The 22,048-nt window shown below is 37.8% G+C and overlaps 4 protein-coding genes across 6 annotated transcripts; 3 read left to right on the top strand and 1 right to left on the bottom strand.

Moving 5' to 3' along the window:
- Window positions 1–9: 9 nt before the first annotated feature.
- nedd8 (NEDD8 ubiquitin like modifier) lies at window positions 10–1,301 on the bottom strand. 2 transcript variants are annotated; one of them, XM_079456382.1, is made up of 5 exons: window positions 1,101–1,301; window positions 938–968; window positions 663–710; window positions 477–559; window positions 10–387 (listed from the first exon to the last, which is right to left on the bottom strand). In XM_079456382.1, exons 2-5 carry the CDS (start codon window positions 953–955, stop codon window positions 270–272), a joined length of 267 nt encoding a protein of 88 aa, XP_079312508.1. In that variant the 5' UTR covers window positions 956–968; window positions 1,101–1,301; the 3' UTR covers window positions 10–269. The 2 variants fall into 2 exon arrangements, with proteins under 2 accessions (XP_079312508.1, XP_079312507.1); XM_079456381.1 differs by lacking the exon at window positions 1,101–1,301 and having other exon boundaries at window positions 938–1,095.
- A 136-nt stretch (window positions 1,302–1,437) lies between these two features.
- On the top strand, window positions 1,438–5,533 carry gmpr2 (guanosine monophosphate reductase 2). Of its 2 annotated transcripts, XM_079456062.1 has the most exons (11): window positions 1,438–1,488; window positions 1,862–1,994; window positions 2,092–2,211; window positions 2,450–2,533; window positions 2,682–2,855; window positions 2,983–3,064; window positions 3,172–3,278; window positions 3,374–3,416; window positions 4,034–4,193; window positions 4,308–4,502; window positions 4,692–5,533. In XM_079456062.1, the coding sequence occupies exons 2-10, from the start codon at window positions 1,908–1,910 to the stop codon at window positions 4,495–4,497; spliced, it is 1,047 nt and encodes a 348-aa protein (XP_079312188.1). In that variant the 5' UTR covers window positions 1,438–1,488; window positions 1,862–1,907; the 3' UTR covers window positions 4,498–4,502; window positions 4,692–5,533. The 2 variants fall into 2 exon arrangements, with proteins under 2 accessions (XP_079312188.1, XP_079312187.1); XM_079456061.1 differs by having other exon boundaries at window positions 4,308–5,533.
- An 807-nt stretch (window positions 5,534–6,340) lies between these two features.
- LOC306893706 (E3 ubiquitin-protein ligase TRIM39) lies at window positions 6,341–14,012 on the top strand. Its single transcript, XM_079455676.1, has 6 exons — window positions 6,341–6,936; window positions 7,040–7,126; window positions 7,393–7,614; window positions 8,151–8,298; window positions 12,193–12,219; window positions 12,346–14,012. The coding sequence occupies exons 1-6, from the start codon at window positions 6,373–6,375 to the stop codon at window positions 12,885–12,887; spliced, it is 1,590 nt and encodes a 529-aa protein (XP_079311802.1). The 5' UTR covers window positions 6,341–6,372; the 3' UTR covers window positions 12,888–14,012.
- Window positions 14,013–16,972: 2,960 nt separating this feature from the next.
- On the top strand, window positions 16,973–21,446 carry LOC306893845 (E3 ubiquitin-protein ligase TRIM39-like). The gene is made up of 8 exons (XM_079455925.1): window positions 16,973–17,023; window positions 17,179–17,338; window positions 17,793–18,334; window positions 18,453–18,548; window positions 19,023–19,187; window positions 19,270–19,405; window positions 19,493–19,528; window positions 19,893–21,446. The coding sequence occupies exons 2-8, from the start codon at window positions 17,281–17,283 to the stop codon at window positions 20,441–20,443; spliced, it is 1,584 nt and encodes a 527-aa protein (XP_079312051.1). The 5' UTR covers window positions 16,973–17,023; window positions 17,179–17,280; the 3' UTR covers window positions 20,444–21,446.
- Window positions 21,447–22,048: the final 602 nt, after the last annotated feature.

A 22,048-nucleotide genomic window follows, 5' to 3' on the forward strand; every position in this document is an offset into this window, starting at 1 on the left:
ACAAAATGCTTAAATGTCACTGTTTATTGACAAACTGGTACATCATGTTTACTTGATTTCTAACAAGGTTTATAAACTTAACAAAATGAGCACATCTATGTTCCAAACCAAGTAAGAGGGGTGGCAATGACGGGAAATAAATGTTCCAAATAAACAAAAAAAGGAACAGCGGCTATTACTCAGCAAACCAGGATACAGTTCACGTGTTGCTTGTGGCGTGTGTAAATACACTGACTGGATATCTAAGGTGGTCAAGCCAGGCCGGGCATTCACATTGCTGGGGGGCTGCGAGGATACTGGTGGATTTTCCCACCTCTTAATGCAAGAACTAGATGCAACACTGAGCCGCCCTGGATCTTGTAGTCTGCTGCTGTTTTCTCGTCATTCCTAAAAAACACAGACGGAGTGGTAGCCATAGGTGTGTGCCGTTTAAAATCAAAAGCACAGCAGCAGAAGAGGTGTGTGTGGTGTCTTACATTTGTTTTCCACTGTAGATGAGTCTCTGTTGCTGGGGTGGTATTCCCTCCTTCTCCTCCACCCTTTCCTTTATTCTCTCCACCTGACAAATGCACATAAACGTGAAGCAAATTAAGAAACCCGACAACACGTCAAACAATGTTTACTCGTATCATCAACGAATGACTTTGTTGTTTATATTGCACCTTGTCTGTTGGCTCGATGTCGATCTCGATTTCTTTGCCAGTGAGTGTCTTTAAAAATGGCACACAATGATCAGTCATGCAAGTTACATATAAAACATACTGATGTACATATACAGATCATCATTTACCATTCAAATACACTGTATACTCATACTTTATCAGGAATAACACATCTTTTCTAACATGCAGTGGGTTGTTGAATTTGGTGACAAATTAGCGAACAGAAGAACTGTACGCATGCTAAATGAAATAGCTGCTTTTTGCTCATATCTTACCTTGACTTTAATGAGCATCGTGGCTTCTCTGCTTTACAAACACATGCAGTAAAATGAACTGTATATATTGACAGTGAAAGTGACATTCAAACACCTATACTCATTTATTCCCAGTTTGTCTGCCGCAACCGAAGTTCCTTCGTCACTGAAAAATAATTCCTACCATTCTTGTGTCTGGATGAAAGGTTCCGAGGGTATTAGTGGAAAATAACAACTTTCGTTGCTGGAAGATTTACTCAAAACGAAGCATATGCATTACATTACATTACATTACTTACAAATACTCGGTGTACGAAACAACATACAAACATTAAATACAATATTTCCCTAACCGGCGGGAAAACACCGCGACAGTTATTACGACAGTGGGTGAATGGTCATGGGTGTTTTTGTAGTTTTTTGCGGAAGGTTTGAACACGAGTTGCGAGCGATAGGACTACAGGCGCTGACAGCCGTAAAATCCGCCCTCAATAAACGACCGCCTCCAACCCCGGAAACATGCTACTTCATTCTCTGCCACACAACCCTTACAAGGAGCTGCACGGTTGAAGGTAGGAACATTGCATTTAATAAATTATACACAATTACATATTTGAATACGTATGTAAATGTTTTATAAAGGTCAACAAGTTCGTTTTGTGTAAAAGTGACACACATTTTTATGACATCCAAGATATGTGCAGAATAACGTTACTTGCATCCAGATGTGAGGCCTCATGTTTAGGTCCTTTTATTTTGCATTTGTTTGGGATGCCATCATACCCAGCTGTCTTAACTTGCTTAAAGCATATAGAAATGCAAAGACTTGTACAATTTAAAATACACTATATACTTTAACACTATAACCCAACCCCAGCACTCTTCCTCAGCACCCATGACTGAACAAGTGGGAATGTATTTCTCTCTCATCTTGTGTTTTGACAGACATTGAGATACGGTTGGAATCTCACGGCCATCCTCCAAAGCAGTCATGCCACGTATTGAAAATGACATCAAACTCGACTTCAAGGACGTGCTGCTTCGCCCCAAACGCAGCACTCTTAAATCCCGCAGTGAGGTATGTCATTTTATTTATCTTTACCAAACTTTGAAATTATATTTAATTATTGTAAATTTCATTTTTGCTTGCACTTTTTCACACTCTGCGGTCACAGGTGGATCTCATGCGCAGTTTCACATTTAGAAATTCGAAGAGCAGCTACCGTGGGATTCCCATCATTGCAGCAAACATGGACACTGTGGGGACTTTTGAAATGGCTTTAGCTTTACATCAGGTGACAAGACTCTCTGAATTGTTTCTTTTCGGTTAATATCAATAGAATAAATACGAAAAAACAGCTTTTATTTCACCTGATGCATTAAAAATATGTTATTGGGTCTAAGCTATTTATTTAATTAATACACACATTCTTTTGAAATGCATTAGTAGTTTTATAATTTAATGAATACAATCTATACAGGGTGTTGAGGGGTTCATGGTCGCACTAATTTTTGTCATTGTTTAAATATTAGTTCAGTCTCTTTACAGCCATCCATAAGCATTACTGTGTGGATGACTGGAAAGAGTTTGCAGCAAAGCACCCAGAATGCTTACAGGTGAGCAAAATCTTAGAATGAATTGATATTTATTTATTAATGAACGTCATGAAAATCAATGTTGCTATTTAGATGCTCTTACGCAGTCCCACTTTTATTCTTTTTGCACTCTCTTTTTATCATTTTAACAATATCTTTCTTTTTTTAGAGCGTGGCAGTCAGCACAGGGACAGGTGATGGGGATTTTGATAGATTGGTGGCCATTTTGGCCGCCGTACCTAAGATTCAGTACATTTGTGTTGATGTAGCCAATGGCTACTCTGAACACTTTGTCCACTTTGTGAAGGACGTGAGACAGAAGTTTCCTACACACACAATAATTGTAAGTTATCAATCAAGAACACCAGATAATCATTTGTATTAAAACATTTTCATCATTTGCATTATTTATGATAAACAATCTCAGCAATAACTTATTTATATTTTTACTTATATTTTGTGTATGTTAGGCTGGCAATGTCGTGACAGGAGAGATGGTGGAAGAACTGATTCTTGCTGGTGCTGATATCATCAAAGTGGGCATTGGACCAGGTGATTAAATCAGTTACCGGTTTAATTCAGTGTTATAGAACGTGTACAGTCATTTTTCACACATAGATTATGTGTATTTATGTGTGTGTGTGATTGTTTGTGTGTAGGATCTGTGTGCACCACTCGTAAGAAAACCGGTGTGGGTTATCCTCAGTTGAGCGCAGTCATTGAGTGTGCTGATGCTGCACATGGTCTGGGAGGACACATTATATCTGTGAGACTCTTTCTGTGTGCTTGTGTGTTTGGTCCGAAAATTTAAAAAAATCTTGGACAAAGAATCTTTGATCGTTATTGTGGGACTTTTTTTAGGATGGAGGTTGTACCTGCCCAGGTGACGTCTCCAAAGCATTTGGTGAGTCTTGATAGCGCTGCTTTATAATTGGAGCATTAAACATGATGTTCCATTCCATGAAAACCTTAAAATATTTTTATGCATAGACATACATCATGATCAGACATTGCATAAGCTGACAGATTGCTCAAAAGGCTTATTATTGTCAATTTAACTGTTGCTCATGTTTCGCTTCAACCATTAATGATTTTCCCTAATAAAAGAACATGGGCAATATGTTTATGTTGTGTTTGTGATTTTTGGGGTATGAACATTTGACCTGGGTTTCTCTCTCCTGATCTTGGGTGTGTTTTTCTCGGTGATGGCCACTCTGCGTGTGTGTCTGTGCATCTGTCTGTGTGCGCGTTTGTGTTTGTGTTGGTGCGTGTCTTGTGTGTGGAGTGTTTTGTTTGTGTGTTTGAATCTGTGTGTCTGTGTCTGTCTTGTGTTTTCATTTTTTTTGTTTTTACTTGTATAACCTTTTATGTTTTGCTTATAGTCAATAGGTTTCTTGTACAGCTGCTTTGTGACAATGAAAATTGTAAAAAGCACTATATAAATAAAGTTGCTTGACTTGAATTGATCATGTAAATGAAACACTCATTGTAATTTGATTGGCTAATATACGTGATTGACAGGTGCGGGAGCTGACTTTGTGATGCTGGGAGGAATGCTGGCTGGTCATTCTGAGAGTGGCGGTGAAATCATAGAGAAAAACGGCAAGAAGTACAAACTGTTCTACGGCATGAGCTCAGATATGGCCATGAAGAAGCACGCGGGAGGCGTAGCAGAGTACAGGTGAGAGTCGCATTATACTGTAATCTTTTCTGGACTGAAGAGATTTTTTAGAATAACATTGGATTTTTATAAAAAAAAATTATTGTGTTTAACGTTGACATAAAAAAATTTCAGGGCCTCTGAGGGTAAAACGGTAGAAGTGCCTTATAAAGGGCCTGTGGATGTGACTATGAAAGATGTGCTGGGTGGAGTACGCTCCACCTGTACCTACGTGGGTGCTGCTAAGCTGAAGGAGTTGAGTCGTCGTACCACCTTCATTAGAGTGACCCAACAACTCAACACTGTGTTTGGAAATGATAATTAGACCAGGTCAGTTCTGAAGTCTAACTGGATCCACATTGGGCCAGATTATGCCAAAACCATGCAAGGGTCATTTTGTTCTCTTTGTAAACTGAAGACAAATGCACATATTTGCATATTCACTCATCTGCAGACAGACCTCACATATATGATGTGTAATCCTGGGGTCACAGCTGTGTATTCAAATTATTTCTCCAGATGCTTATAAAAAGCAACTCTACGGTCTATCACTCCTTTTGGATCAGACTGATGGGTGCAAACTGCAAACGTTTCCAATGACTTTTTAAATGTAATCTTTTGAATAATTTACTGCATTGTAGTATAAAATCAGAGCATAAATGTGGTTTGATAAAGTGAATGATTTGTGGGGTTTTTGTTTGGGATCCTTTTCTTCACCGGCCTTCACACTGAAGTTCATCTCCTCATAATTTTTTGAGAAGTCTGTTATCGCCTTGTATGTTATCCCGATACGGTGGGTACTGTTTTCAAATCTGTTGTAAATTTAGCTCAATAGATTGTTTTATACTCTTTATGATTCATCATCATAGTGTTATCAATCTGTATACAATATGCTATAAATATCTGTTACTATATACAACAATTCTATTCCATAGCATAGCGATTAAAGCCATGGTATTATATTTTCACGTGCAATGCACTCTTGCTCTTAAATACAGAAATATCTGCATGTGTTCTTGTGTATCAGATACTTTGTTTGACACAATCTTTTAAAGACTTAATGAGTTTGTGTCATTTTATCTGCCATATTGCACTTAACTTTGTGGCACTTCGTTCTGATAAAAATGAAATGTAAGAAATGAAAGACTGTTCCCCACTTAAATTATTTGGTGGCAGCCAGTTGGACACTGTTGGTTGATAAGTGAGTAATTTAACTTGATCTAAATTATTTTGCATATTTGTTTTTAATCTGAATATTATTCAATATGTTTAACTTTGATTAATTTGACTTCACATTATTTTAGATGTTAGTTAATCTCCTGTTTTGTGTTGTGAAAAATAAACACTCTTACAAACATTGTAGTTTGACTTGTGTCTTTAGAATTACATGTACACAACATTTAATACTAGTATTGTTATAATGTTACCTACTAATACTAACTTTGATACCTTCTATACAGCATGATTTAATCTTATAGTTTAACAATTGGTTAATAACATGATGTTTATTTTGATATTTACACTAAATTTGTAATTGTTTTATTTTTTATATATTAAAAGACAATCTGTTCACAGTTTATGTAAATGTATAATGTAAAACGCAGATAATTCAAAGTTGCCCCATTTCTTTTTAAGTCATATTTCTCAGAACTTCTCACTAGGGGACATTTTTTTCTCAAATGACTGCTTCTGATTTTAGCAGGGTGATGGTCAACATATATAGTATTACTAAAGAATTCATATACTACTACTACTAAACAGACATAATTGCATGGTAGGGGGTCGTATGAGGTCTAAGGGTTATATTTAATGATGTGTATTTGAAGAACAGGAGGTAAAATAGGATACGCTATCAACCTGTAATACAACACGAAAGACACAACAAGCATGGACCTGCAGGTGAGAGGGAAAATCATTTGTTAGTAAAATGTATTCTTCGCTTCCTGCTGGTTAGACTCATCCATTCTCGGAAGAGTGTTATCTGCCATGAAATGCGTGATGATAGGGTATCTATAAAAGAGATTTAAAATCCCTGTTCATTTATTTTTCTTTATTAGAAAATAAATGTGTTGTTTTGTCAGATAAATGTATTCTGTACTTTACATCCAAAGCCGGTTTGACAGGTTGAGTTTATGTAAGAGGGAGGGACAAAGGTCAATACTGTGTCTGTGCTGTCGTTTATTTCTTTCTCTTATCAAAAATGGCGTCTGCTAGCAGTTCCCCATGTGCAGATCCGTTCAATTGTTCAATCTGTCAGGATGTCTTCAATGATCCCGCAACCATTCCTTGTGGACACAACTTCTGCATTAAATGCATCAATGAGCATTGGAACAGCAGCGCGGTGAGTCAATGTCCCCTATGTAAAAAAGATTTTGGCTCGAAACCAGCTTATGATATCAACAGAGAGTTTAGGGAGATCATTAAACAACAATCATTACGGAAAGCAGAGAGTCCTATCAAACCTGGAGACATTCCATGTGATGCCTGTGAAAAAACAAAGAGAAGTGCTGTAAAGTCTTGTGTGCATTGTGGAGGAAGTTTTTGCAAGACACATCTAGAGCCTCATAACACCGTGGCGCAACTGAAGAAACACAAACTGATCGACCCAGCTGAGAATCTGAATGATTTTATGTGCCAGAAGCATGACAGACCTCTGGAGCTATTCTGCAGAGATGATCAGGTGTGTTTGTGCCTTTTCTGCGTTATGGAAGACCACAAAACTCATAACACTGTTCTTGTTGAGGAGGAGAGTGCAGACAAGAAGGTAAAACATCAATCCGTCCTCTGCTATAGCTATGCCTTACTAAAGTTTTTATTGACATATGGCATTGCCTTGAAAACAAATAGACATTAATCTTTGTTCACAGACTCAGTTGGGGAGTAAACAGGCAAAGATTCGAAAGTTGATTCAGGACAAAACCAATAAAAGTGAGGAGATAAAAACACAAGTAAAGGTCAGTTTTTTTATTCTCAGAACAATATTCACTCTAGTATTTAAAGGGATTGTTCAACCTATAAAAATATTGTCATTATTTATTTACATCCATGTAATTTAAAACATGTTATTCTATGTCACACAGGATAAGATATTTGACAAATACGTCAATAAGGGGCCAATGTTGTTTTGTTCCCGACGTTCTTTTAAATATCTTTTTTTGTGTTCTGTAGAAGTTAGAAAGTCATTAACTAATAATAATAAAACATTTATTTTTTCATTTAGCAAACAATTGAAATTGAGAAAGCAAACTGCTTTGGGATCTTCACGAATCTGATGCACTCTGTTGAGAGATGTCTGTCTGAACTGCTTGATCTAATTGAGCAAAAGAAGAAAGCAGCAGAAGATCTCATGAAAGAGCTGGAGCAGGAGATCTTTGAATTAAAGAGGAGAGACACTGAGCTGGAGCAGCTCTCACACACTGACGATCCTATCCATCTCCTGCAGGTCAGTGTCTCTCTCTCCGCACATTTATCATAGAACAGCACTCCACATCATGCTGAGAGTTATTTAACCCTTCACTTGCTTCCCATTAAGTATCGTTTTGACAAAGTTCTCTTAATCTTTTATAAAGCCTTAAACGGTTTAGCCCCTACCTACATATCAAGCTTCTAACTATAAGCCATCACGCTCTCTAAGATCTCAAAACTCAGGACTTTTGATGAACAACTAGAACAACTAAATCCACCAAAGGGGGTCGAGCTTTCTCACACGTAGCACCTAAACTCTGGAATAGCCTTCCTGATATGATTCGAGGATCAGACACACTCGCCTAATTTAAATCTAGATTAAAGACGCATCTTTTCAGCAAAACATTTACTTAATGCAAAATATGCTAAATAAATGACCGGGAGACTGTATTTATATTATTTACTAGAATAATTGAACATATCAACACCATGTACTGTGTATTTCCTTTTTTGTGTCCATTGTGAAAAGCGCTATGTAAATAAAATTGAATTGAATTTTCTTTCCTGCTCTAGATTTACCCATCCCTCTGCAGCCCTTTAAAGAGCAGGAACTGGTCTGAGATCAGTATTGACACCAATATAAGTGTGGACACTGTGAGGAAAGCTCTAACAAAGCATCAAGAAAATCTCCATCATGCAATTATAAATGTTACAGGAATTGGTAAGTTTGTTACTTGTACGAATTGAAAAAAAACATTTTGTGAAGTTCTCCAAAATGTTAGGCAAAAGGTATTCTGCTTACAGAATTAAAACAATGGGATTTGAAGTAAAGGTCTGTGAGTGGGTTAAGTCTTACTTTGCAAAATCTCAAAATAATTTGAGTTCTGCATAGCGGTGTTTTGGGTCCATTATTTTAAACGTCCAGATGATGCAGCAATAATAGTTTTTCATGATGATGAAGAAATCGTTGAAACCAAATTGAGATTAAAGGGGTTTCCACATATGTAAAGGAAGATAAAAGTCTTCCTTTACATACAGGAAAAACATAATCTATATGATTTGGCTTGGCTTCTAAAATGAAAAAAGTCCCAGGTGAGAAATCGAGGCTGGGTACATAAACCTTACATCAAAACAAGAAGTATCCAGAATAGTTTAGGTTCATTCAAGGATATGTAGGAAGATGACATTTTTAGCCAGGCAGGCAGCTTGTTTAGAATGGATAGCATGGATATCACTGTAGTCGCACTGCTTCTATTTTTAGGGAAAGTTGAGTGAAGAATAACTTCCATTTTCTTACATTGGTATTGGCATTTAAAATAATTATTAGAAGTTTTCCAGGGTAAAGGACATTTGGGTAACACTTGACATTAAGGTTCCATTTGTAAAGGCTTTACAAAGGTGTTTGTTAATAAGCAATAACTTATTTTCAAATGCTTTATAAACCATTGATACACAGTTATAAATGGATGAATAAAATGGGCTACTCTAATGAAATGGCTGCCTAATAGTAAGTCATTTTCAACCCACATGTTATAAATCCTTAATAAATGTACTCAGATTAACTAGATTTAGGATGATGTCACTTGCAAAATAGACTGTTTTAGTGAGAGTATTTTTTCCAACCATGATGTTCGGTGCCACTGTATGTCTTAGGGCTTTCTGAAAAACGCCTTCAGGTTGTGATGCCTTTTCACAGCAGTTCATAAAATTACTGATTGATTTTTTAACAATACTTATATTTTGTGCTTTCTCAAATTCCTCCATAACACTAAAGACAAATATGGTGACATATTTTTTATCCATGATATTTTATTAGGAAATCAATTACGGATCAGATTATTTAATTAAGACTTGGTATTATAATCCCACCATGTCAGCACAGTTTAATTCCCCAATATGACATTTCCCACACCTTATGTGTGACAGGGGGAGCAGTCAAGAACATGAATAGAGAAAAGGAGGTCCGAGGTTTCACTGGGTTCGTAGAGAAGGCGTCCTCTGTGTTTGGGGTATATACGATTATAGAAATGAACATTTATACTTCCCTTCCTTGCTATGAGAGAGAAATCTATTTTTTGTGTGTCCGATCAATTAGCTCATCCAGATTAGTGGCTGCTGCAACACAACAACACTTGCTTTGCTGGTAGCTCGGTGGCATCACACCTCAATGCAGCCAGATACGCCAACCCGTTGGCTTAGGCTGTTCTAGCCCCACTGGCACCGTTATTGCATGCTCAGTGCCCCCGGGTTCGTACGGCATAGCATTGCAACACATTAACAAAAACAACACAACCATATGCGCCAACTCGCTGGCTAAGGCCGTTCTAGCCTCACTGGCACCATTAATGCATTAAAAATATCTGATTGTTTTGTGAGAACAGGGACAGCGGTGAACAATATTTTGGAAAAATGTGAAATATAAAGCATTTTTTTAAACTAAAAACATGAACATCCTTTGTTACACACTCAAATTACATAATCAAAAATCGAAAACAGCCAAAGAATGGCACCTTTTAAGACGCCGGACAGGTGGAGACAGTAGGTCAGACTTCCTGAGAAGCTGAAACTCTGGTGCTTCCAATTCGGATCGTTGCCAGGCCTGATGTGGCCAATTTCAATGTATGAGCTCACGGTGTTTCACGTCAAGAACCTGGAGAGATTGGTTGAGTACACAAGTGAGGAAATGGCTTGGGTTGCAAAGATGCCTTAACAACATAGGGCTGTACGGGAATGGAGCTCTCTCTCTTCCCATTTCAAACTTGTGGAGGAATATAAATGCACCAAAACAAGGCTGGAGATGAAAGACGCTCAAAGAATACTGTGATCCCTGTTTAAGAGATGCTGCTCCAACAGTAGCGACAGGGTGGAAATGGAACCTAGCAACAGTGGTAGCAAATGCGAAGGGATCCGTCAGACATAAGGACATCGTGGGACAAGATTGTGATTTGGGATCAACCGCATCCACATAGCGAAAAGCTGCAGCAAAGGAACAGTGTCACCTGGTGGCGAGGAGGTTCAGCGTCAAGTAGATACAAAAGAGCGGTCTCTCATGCCCAACAAGGCTGCTGGATGTGGTGGACGCAAAATCACTTGCAGTGAGCTGTCGAGTGAGAGACCGCTCTGTTGTATCTACTTGCTTTCCTTCCTGTCGCTACTGTTGGAGCAGCATCTCTATTACAGGCTGAAGGGATCAAAGGATTCTTTGAGTGTCATCTCCAGCCTTGTTTTGGTGCATTTATATTCCTTCCCAGGAAGAGCTGTATTATTGATTCCACCAACTGTCTCCACCTGTTCGACGATTTCAAAGGTGCTATTCTTTGGCTATTTTCGAAACTTTGATTATGTAATTTGGGTGTTCAACATTGGATGTTCATGTTTAAGTTTCAAAAAACGCTTTATGTTTCACATATTTGAAGTATATTCTTCACCACTGTCCCTCTTCTCGCAAAATGATCAGATATTTTCTGTATAAAGTTTCCGTTTCTATAAAGTCACTTCTTTCGAAACGCTCTGATTGGTAAAGCTGACCCAGAGATTAGTTACCTGCTTACAGCGTGTGTCTTAAGACGTCCCACGCACACCATATCAGCGAGCTTCCGCTTCTCAGGCTGTTGTGATTGGTCGGTCCCCCTTAACTGCACATACGGAGTATTCATAAGTACTTACATTTGTAACTCATCAATAAATGGTCCACGGGTGTTCATTTTACAATAAGGTGCCGTTTCACAGGTTACTAATTGTTATATTCTCTTTCTATAGTAAGCACAGCACTTTTATTTGTTAGCACTATACATTTTATAGTGCAGCCCTTTAACCCATATTATGCATAAATAAATACATTTATTAACCATAAATAAACTGTGAGTTAGAATGGCTAATATTAGTGTTGGATATAACTGCTTATTAAATATTTACAATGCATTTGTAAATTAATTACAAAGGGAACCTTAATGTAAATGTTCCATTCTATAGATGGTTTTATCGAATACACCTGCCTGGCCCGAAGTTAACTTCAGGTGTGTGTCTTGGTTATCGGCAAGTGTCTAGTTACAATTTATTGTACATACAATTGATACTTTATACTGTACATTTAATATTAATTTATATTAATATTTGATTCCATATTAATTGTATTAAATAAACAGTTTGTTGAATGGTTCGTGTAACTTTGTTGCATTTAAGTTTACCCAAGTAGCAATTTCTTCTACTGTTAACAAAAAATGATACTGGCCATACATCATTATTACTAATGTCAAGAAGTTAAGTTTGGGCCAAAAGAAGCATTCATTTGCACAGCCGTAAAGTTAATATTGTTACCAAGTAAGACTGTCTATAGCCAGAATGATTTGCCTTGTTGTATAAAGCAGATTTTGTACAGGTTGAAAGAGATTTTAAAAAAGACAGTAAAATATTTTTTTATAATTGATTCAGAAATTTTTATGTTTCCTCTTCATATATGATCTTGTTCTTCTATTTTAATCAAGGAGGTCCACAAATAGGCCTATTGCTTTTTGTATATAATACACACAAATGTATATATGGTGGCCTTCTTGAAGAATTATGAAGAATGCATAAAACAAAATATCATGTAACATTTTATGGATTGTTTCCACAGAGCTAACGAGTATTCAAAAGTTTGCAGGTACAAGTCTGTGCTATTTCTCCTTATTTACACAAATACACATTTACATTAACGGATATATTAGTTTATTGTTTTCCTAACACTATACATGTAACTTAAAGCCATTATTTCTGTACTTCCTCTCAGTTAATGTGACTATGGATCCACAAACAGCTCATCCTAAACTGCTCTTGTCTGAAGATGCCAAACAGACTGTATATGTAGAAACACAACAGGATGTTCCGGACAGCCCCATGAGGTTTAATACTTGCCCTGGTGTCCTGGGAAAGGAGGGATTATATTCTGAAAAATGTTATTTTGAAGTTCAAGTTAAAGGCAAATCTGAGTGGGATTTGGGTGTGGCCAGGGAGTCTGTTAACAGGAAGGGAACAATCACTTTAAGTCCGAGGAATGGACTCTGGACTCTCATGTTTAGGAATGGAACTGACTATAAGGCCTGTGACATTCCCTCTGTCTCTCTGTCTCTGAGAGTGAAGCCTCAGAGGGTGGGTGTGTTTGTGGATTATAAGGAGGGCCTGGTCTCCTTCTATGATGTGGAGTCCAGGTCTCATATCTACTCGTTCAGTGGTCAGTCTTTCACAGAGAAACTCTTTCCATATTTCAGCCCATGCTTTAATAATGGGGATACAAATTCGGCTGCACTGGTCATACTACCTGTCTGCGACTAAAGTTTTAACCCGTACCATTATTCCTCCAGGCAGCTGAGCCTTGTAGGAGCCTAGAGGGTTAACCATGTGTACTAATGGAGCATTCGTCATTGTAATAAGTTCTTTTTTTGTAATACAGATGATGATTCATGTCAATTCAAATATTTTTAGACTTACTTTTAGTCATACTTTTGCTGACTATGACAGTGAATGGGGTGAGATCTGTTTGGTTATGGGCATTCTTTCAAATAATTTCATTTTTTCCCAGTAGAACAAAGAAATGTATAAAGATTTGGAACAATCTGAGGGTAAATGATGACAGAATTTAGATTTGAACTATCACTTTAATGCCGTGCCTTTTTCATTAGATTTGTTCCCTGGGATCAAACCTAAGAGGTAAAGCAAATGCTGTGAACATTAAACAAGTACAATTTAACCATTAGGGATAGCCTACACTTATTATACAGCTATTTGTAATTTATGATTTTAAGGGATAGTGGCCTAATATATGAAACTTATTTTATGTCTTACTCCGTCTTGGGTCAGAGCATTAATTTGTGACACTTCCAGTATCTAAATGTTCCATCTTGTCACGATCCAAGTCTGTTTCTCCCCTGTTTTTGTGAACTTTTTTGTTACTCCTGAGGACCCTACGACGATGTGTCTTCTTATACAGTCATAAGCCCCGCACCTTTTGGCAGTTGCCAGTTACTGTGCCATGCTTTGTAGTCCTTTTAAAGTTCATTTATTCCTCCAGGTGTGTATTGTTAGTTTCTATTTATTTACACCCCAGCGATTCCTTTTTCTAGTGTGAGTCGTTGTATGTTTATTCCTTTTCCAAGTGTCGTGACTCGGTGCCCTTTGGATTATTTCCTTCTTTGTTCTTTTATTGTTTGGTAGCATACTTTGTGCTTTTGTTTATTAAAATTTGTAATATTTATACATATGAAAGATACCGTGTATCAATCGATTGAAAGTCGTCCTGGGTGACACTGTAATAGATTACAGTTCGTGACAATGCCTGCCCTTTGTTACACATGTCTTTTTTGCGTCTGTTGTTCGGAAAAAAATTAAAACATTACAGATGTACTAAATCCATCCTAAATCCACACATGCTAAATAAAAAACACTATTTCGAGCCTCTTTAAGTACTCTTATACATTTTATGTCAGAGTATGCAATGTCTGCCCAAATTCCTGTCGTGTGCTCGTTCTTTGTATTTACAGTAAGTCAAATTTAGTTTTGTCTAATGTGTGGCCACAGATGGGCAAACCACGCCTGTGCTGTAGTAGGTGGTGCGAGGCTGTCGGGTTGCAGGGCTCTCAAGTCTCACGCCTGTCAACCCGTTCACACGCTCACTCGCCACACCTTGTATTCTCACACAAAGAATTTTCCCAGGCTCACTCGACACGACATAGATTCAGATCCTCACTGGGGTAGCTAGAAGAGGACAGCTGTCACCTTGATTTACATCGCACAGAAGTGGCTACAGAAGGAATGAAAAAAGGAAAGGAAAGGAAAAACAAAAAATATTCCAAATTATTATGCCTCTTCGCTGACTTTTTTTAATTGATTGACAAATGCAATAATTAATACTTTGCGTTGTCTGGATAAAATATAATGAAATGCCTTGGCCAAACCTTTGGTTATTGTCAGGAATGGATGTGGAAAAACCCAAGTGCAGGCAGGGGTTAACGAAATATAATAATTATTTTGACACGGTTACGAACCCCTTTTAGGTCTAGGGCTAACATGAGATTGTAACAAAGAAAAATTAAATAAACTGACGGTCACTCAATCCCCTGATTCCGAAGGCACAAAACAAAACACATGCTTGTGCAAAATAGTTGGTTTTTATTTTGCAACCAGGAGCAAGTAGGAAGAATTCCTTCAGGAGAGGGCAAGGCCAACACAAAAAACAAAACAATCTAACTTCCCAAGTAAGACTTAAATAACCTGTATCAAAAAGAAAAAGAAATAAACAAAGACTAACCTTCCTCCTTGACTAAACAAAAACATTGACAAAAATAAGGTTCAAACAAAAGGGCACCCTCTCCCTACCTCTTCCCACAATCATAACAAATAAAGTATTCACATAAGTTAAAAATACGCAAAGAAATATAAAGAAATAATACTTAATTAATTAGCTCACAATTTTAGTCACTACTAAAGATTGTTTACTCCTTTCACCACCTTGAGAGAAGTAACCACACTTGGCTACACACACAAACTCTACACAAGAAACTAGTTCGGAATCAGGACAAAGAGTGAAGCGTGTTATCCGTCAGCTTCCCAGCATTTCTTCTTCTCCACTTATGAATGCTTCAGTCCTCCAATGAGCATCAGCTGGTGCTCAATCAGCCGTCCCAAGCTGAATGAGAAGACACAAAATACACAGCAACCACACAATACATCTACTAGGTGAAACCAATCCCCAATATAAATACACACATTCTAAATACATCCACAGGACGTAACAACACAAAACAAAGACCCACGATGGGCGATAATAGCCATGAAACACGAACTAGAAACCAAACAAAACATTTCCCACGAGGGGGAAAAATAGACTAAAATAAAAAATCGACACAACTTCAAACAAACACAATAAGGGCAGGCAACGGGCAAGGAAAACAAGCAAGGTACATAGCATAACGAACGATTACAGGACAATAGGCACGAGAGCATTATATGGGGAGACTAACAAGGGAAGATAACAATGAGCAGGTGTGGGTTATGAGACAGATGGAAAGCTAGACTAGGATCGAGAGGCGTGGGGCCAAAGACAAGAGCGGAGAGAAGACATATTATGTCATGACTGACAATAAAGTTTCTCTTCACACAAAACATGTGGCTCTGTCATGGTCCTGCCGCTAGACTAGGAAATCAGACATAAGGAGGCAGAACCATGACAGGTTATTATATTTTACCCATTTGGGTATTTCTCTGGAAAGACTTATTTTCAAAGATGTCAGGGAAGAGGCAAATGAGCATTCTTTCATGCTTTGCTCTGAAGGATCACCTCTCTAAAAAGGTGGCCAGGTCAGAGGAGGACACTGGGGAAAAGACAGTAGTGGAGGCCCACGGAAGGGGGAGCAACCGGGAGCGGGAGGAGTGTGTCCTCAGGCAGATGGTCAGGTGGGACGCCGTGGACGCCAACCGGGGCAATAGGCGAGAAGAGCAGTTTGAGAGGAGCAGCAAACGGAGCTAGGGGCATTATCTGGCATATTGGGCGGTTTCCGATGTAATAAGAATAATAAATAAACTATAAGTCCACAAACTTTGAAACAGCAAGAAGGTTATTCCAATGGAAGGCAGGGTATCAGAACAGACTAAGGTGGGTAAACGTGAGGAATGAACCGACAAGGGACAGAGGGAAACTGGGGCTTGATAAAGGGAAACACTAACGAGGACTGATGACACAGGGGGAGTGGCGGCAGGTGACATGAATGAAACACTAAAGGAAAGCTAACAAGAGGATTGCACGAGGCAGGTGAAGTGAATGAAACACTAAGGGGAAGATTGTACAGGGACGGTGAGAGGACTAAACACTAATGCCGCTAACAGGGAAACAAAGGGGCGGGGCTTAAGGACGCGACACCGGAGAGAGAGCATGGCATGACAAACCAAAACAATGCTCTTTCTCCACAAAAAACACATGGGACTGACATGATCCTGCCACAAGACTCGAAAACCAAGACAAGGAGAGGCAGGATCATGACAGAATACAAGCAACGCTAATGCAAATTAATCTTATATATGCACAAATTGATCTATAGCGAATGCGGTTTCTCTATAAGTTTGTCAATAGTGAATTAATAAAACAATTAAACAGCAAGAATAACAGTATAAAAGCAACAAAATGCTATAAATAACAGAAATAAAAAATTACATAAGAAATTAGGATATGGTAAAAAAACTGGCCCGCATCCCCTTTATACTTTTAGAATCTGTCCCTCAAGGAAAAGACCCCTGACCTACCGTTTTCCCTGTCTAGTCCAATGCAGTCCACAAAATGTTGAAGTGCTTGTTTTTTGTCCCTCAAGGGTTTTCAATAAAGTTTTTGTCCCGTGCAAAACATCATATAAGATAATAAAAGCAAAAATGGTCAAAGGTTGGAGCAGAGTATATCAAGAGTGCTTGAGACGTCTGAAATGGTGAGTAAAATTCCCGTATAAAAACTAAAAGGTTGGAATAATTTACTCAGTTATCCTAAGATGATTTCTAGACCTTTAAAGTTGTCACAGATTAGTCCCTATTTAATAGACATTAACTGTACATTAGGTAAACACTCTTTTTCCCTTTATTTCAGTACAATACTACACGGTGAACGGGTCCCCTGCCTTATGCCCTATTAGGACAATATTTTTAATCCGAATGGAGTAATTAAAAAGGCTCGAAGATTGTGAAGATAATGGAAGAATTCACACCATCATTTGACAGAAAGAGTAGCATGACTGAACCTCTGGAATGTAAGTATATACATCGCAAAATATACAGAATAAGCTCTGTGCCAGAGCAGCAGATCAACCTTTGTAACCACTCAGTAGTTCATGATGCATGATCAAATGACGCATTTAAAGATAAGGCTGAGTGGCTGAGTTTCACTGGCCTTTATTTTAAAGTGTGTTGATCTGCATTTCAATGTTTTCTGTTACCAAGGAACACACACATTGATAAAAATATTTTAAATGTAGCGTCAACCCCTATGGATTAAACTGTCTGCTCAATACACTAATGTAAATAATACATTACAATTACTACAATAAATAATTGACAAATACAATACTGTAAAGAACTGTAAATATGTAGCAGACCAAAAGTAATATTTCATCTAAGTAGACTATTGCTATGGCAAGTTTGACCTTATTCATATTTTAATGTTTTAATGCTTCATGCTTAAATTATATTTTTTATATTTTACAGTCAAACCTTCTTCTGACCATCCTGTGATTTGCAAACTTGAGTGTTCCATCTGTCAGGATGTGTTTACTGATCCAGTCACCACTCCGTGCGGACACAACTTCTGTAATACTTGCCTGAAAAAATGGTGGGACAGCAGTGAGAAGTGCAAATGTCCTCTGTGCAAAGAAAAATTTCCAAAGAGACCTGACCTTAAGATTAATTTTATACTCCGAGAACTTGCAGAAAGCTTTAAAAGCAAAAAAGTAGAAGTGTTCTGTGACACTTGTGCAGAGAAGAAGGTAAAAGCCCTGAAGTCCTGCCTTGTGTGCCAGACATCTTACTGTGAGACTCACCTGGAGCCTCATCAGAAGGTTGCCAGTTTATCCAGGCACAAATTGATCGACCCGGTTGAGAATCTGGAAAGTTACATATGCCGGAAACACGAGAGACCTCTGGAGCTTTTCTGTAGAGATGATCAGATGTGTGTGTGTGTGTCCTGTTCACAAAGAGACCACAAGACACACAACACTGTTCCTATAGAGGAGGAGAGTGCAAGGAGAAAGGTGGGTTCTTGCAATAACAACATCTCTCAATATCTGTGCGCATTTATTTATTCTGGATGAAGTTAATATGTTTTAATTTGGTTTTAATATACTTTCGCATATATTTTTCTGTCTGAAGGCCCAGTTGGGAAAGACACTGATGGACATAAAGCAAGAGATCAAGGAGTGGAAGAAGAATATTCAAGACATGAAAGAATCAGTTAAACTCAGCAAAGTCAGTCTCAGAGGTTTTTCTGCACAACAAATAAATGAATCTCTTCTTGAAATATAAAATGTGAAAGTCTGATAATACAATGAGCATGTCCATTTTGTCCTGTTACCATTTCCCTGTTTCAGTTTTTTATCTAAAGAACATTAATATCCATCTTTGATTATTGCTGAAGTGATAGTGAGACTGTAGCTTATTTTTGAACACTGTAAATCGAATGGATTTGGTTCCAAAAATGTTATTATGTATCATGTTTTTATTGTGTTTTATTGTGTAAGTTAGTTGTTATGGCTTTAATCAAAACAAAAAAAATGATTTGGTTTGATTGATTTTAATTGGAATGCACAATAAAAACATGATATTTGAATATTTTGAAAAACAGAGTTATCTCATTTTGAAACCACAATGTTTTGGTTATTGTCAGACATCATGTAAAGGTTCTTTTCTTTCAAATTCACAATTAATATTTTCTTCATTTAGCAAAGCAGAACAGAGCTTCTCCGCATGGTTGAGAAGGAAAAAGCAGCAGAAGATCGGGCTGAAGATCTCATGAAAGAGCTGGAGCAGGAGATCACTGAATTAAAGAAAAGAGACACTGAGATGGAGCAGCTCTCACACACTGACGATCATCTCCATCTCCTAAAGGTCAGTGTCTCTCTATCTCTCTGCTCACATGTCACAGAACAACACTCGCCATGCTGACAGATTTGTCTTCTCCATGCTATAGCTTTTCCCATCCCTGTGCAGACCTTTAAACACCAGGAACTGGTCTGAGATCTGTATGAATGCCCAATTGAACCTGTCTACTCTGTGTAATCTTAACAGATATCTCCAGGATTTACCTCCGCAACAGAGTGAAACCGGTATGAATACTTAAAATCACCAGAAATGAATAATAATTGAATATAAATGTTTGTTTGAAATACTGATTTATGATTTCATGTTATTAGTCCTCACAGATCTTAAGGAGATACAGAAGTATGCAGGTACGCACCATGAAATCAAAAGAAACAATTCTTCTTTTTCATGTAATATTGCGGTGTTTACTGTAAATCATTTTGTGCGGGTCATTTTTTTTAAATTTGTGTGCCCTCATGATCTTTAATTGACATCATATGATGCGTGGTTAGATGTGGTATGTGTGAAATTGGCACAAAATATTGAACATGTTTTGATACGCTCCAACTGGATGGATTCATAGTTTAAAGCTACAAAATGTAAGTCTGTGACTATAAAACAATGGATTTTCTGTGAAATTCTGCGACCGCCCAAAATCTGCATACCAAAATCCTGCAATATTGATTCGCTCAAACTTAATCCTATATAAAATATAATTTCTCTCTCTCTCAGTGGATGTGACTCTGGATGCTGATACAGCTCACGCATGTCTCGTGCTCTCTGAAGATCTGAAAGAAGTGAGAGCGGATGTCAATAGAACTATTAAATATGACCTTCCAAACACCCCTGACAGGTTTGATTTGTGTCCCAGTGTTTTGGGAAAAGAGGGATTCAGCACGGGGAAGATTTATTTTGAGGTTCAGGTAAAGGGAAAAACAGATTGGGATTTAGGAGTGGCCAGTGAATCCATCAACAGGAAAGGAGATATTAGTCTGAGTCCTAGGAATGGATACTGGACTATTGGTTTGTGGAAGGGCCATCAATATCAGGCAAGTGCTTCTCCTTCATTTTCTCTGTCTCTAAAAGGGAAGCCGCAGACAGTGGGTGTGTTTGTTGATTATGAGGAGGGTCTGGTGTCCTTTTGGGATGTGGATTCCAGGTCTCATATTTACTCTTTCACGGGTCAGTCTTTTATGGAGAAACTCTATCCATTTTTCTATCCTGGTAAGAATGCTGAAGATACAATGCCATTAATAGTATCATCTGTCAGTCAAAATATATAAAGGCATAAAATGATCATCGGAAATTGTTGAAAAAGTGTCATTTATAAATAGGAAATAAACACTACTTTCAGTGATATCTATGTTAATTTGGTGTCTGTAGCCTACTATTTGTTTTTGAGGCTGATGCTATTGTTGATGTGTCATAGCAATCTCATTTTATTTACTTGTGGTTATCCAGAAAAAAAACTAAGATTATTATTTGTCAGTGTTTCATTGTCTTTGTGAGTTTGGATACATATACATTCTTTAAAAAATGCATATGAAGTATGTTGTGATTATGAACTGTGAATCTTTATTTTGCCGTTTAATCTTAAAAACAATTGTGCAAAATTTTAATGGAAAGTGGCCAAAATTGATCGTGAGTTGCTATAGTCTTGAATGCACTACTGTCAAGAGTGGGGGACAGAGAACCTAGACTAGGATCAAAACCAATGCACAATAATTCAGAGCATGTGACGAGCAGGTGGCAGGATTTCACATTAAAGGAAAACTAACGTGAAGATACAAGGGGCAGGTGAGGGGAATGAAACACTTATGGGTCGCTAACGAAGAAACAAGGGGCGGGGTCAAGAGACGGGACAGGTCATGACATACAACCAAGTATCTCCACACAAGACATAACATACACAGACGTTGTCATTGCCCTGTCCACAAAACTAGGAAACTCTGTTTTGGTTTAGTTTATATTGATTTTGTGACTATGGAAGGATTATTAATCCTAGGCCTACCCAGCTTTGTGAAACCTGTGTATTGTTGGCACTGACTTGTATTGTTTCTTGAATGTACCTTGTATAAACTTCAAATATAAGATAGCCTTTTTCGAGTTCAGCTGATCTAGTAATGTACGTATTGTAGATGAAGCATCCATTTCAAAATGTATTTACTTTCATGTTAATGGTGTTACACTGGTATTCCATTATTGTCGACCTGAATGTGATATCAAGATCCGTGATTCCATTTTTTATAGCTTTTCACCAAACAATAAAACAAGATAAAAATCCAGGTCCATGTTTCGCATTAATCTTGAATATTATGCATATTAAAAACTGTTACTGGTCAAAAATACATCCTATACATAGTGAACAAACACGCAATATGATACATTACAGCAACAGGTTATTTTGTGTAAGCATCATTATTCAGGTTCTCACTCATATCTTAATTCAGCAATGCAATTGGCAGAAAGATTTCTTTTGAGATTGTTTCAGGGGGAACTACTTGAAGCAGAACCTCTTCGTAAATGTATAATTATATTGTGTGAAATATAGGTAAAGAGATAAAGGAAGACTTTACTGTTCTATGTTACAGTAATTGAAAGGTATTAGCCCTGAACCTAACGCTAAACCTTAATTGTATGCATGAGTATTTGGTTGGGTAAGTAAAATTTGGTTGGGTAAGTAAACTTATTAACCCAGGTAAATGGGTTAATAAGGAGTACATTTTAAAATGTTAAAAAGTTGTTTTTGATTGTCTGCAATTGCTTATTATGTCCCCCTCTCCCCCTCTCCCCCTCTCCCCCTCTCCCCCTCTCCCCCTCTAAAGGGGGTGCAGCAGCATGCGGGTAGGAAGTATGAACATTATCACTGTCCTTGTATGATTGCGTGC

Source organism: Barbatula barbatula (assembly GCF_947034865.1).
Source record: "Barbatula barbatula genome assembly, chromosome: 1".
Classification (NCBI taxonomy): domain Eukaryota; kingdom Metazoa; phylum Chordata; class Actinopteri; order Cypriniformes; family Nemacheilidae; genus Barbatula; species Barbatula barbatula.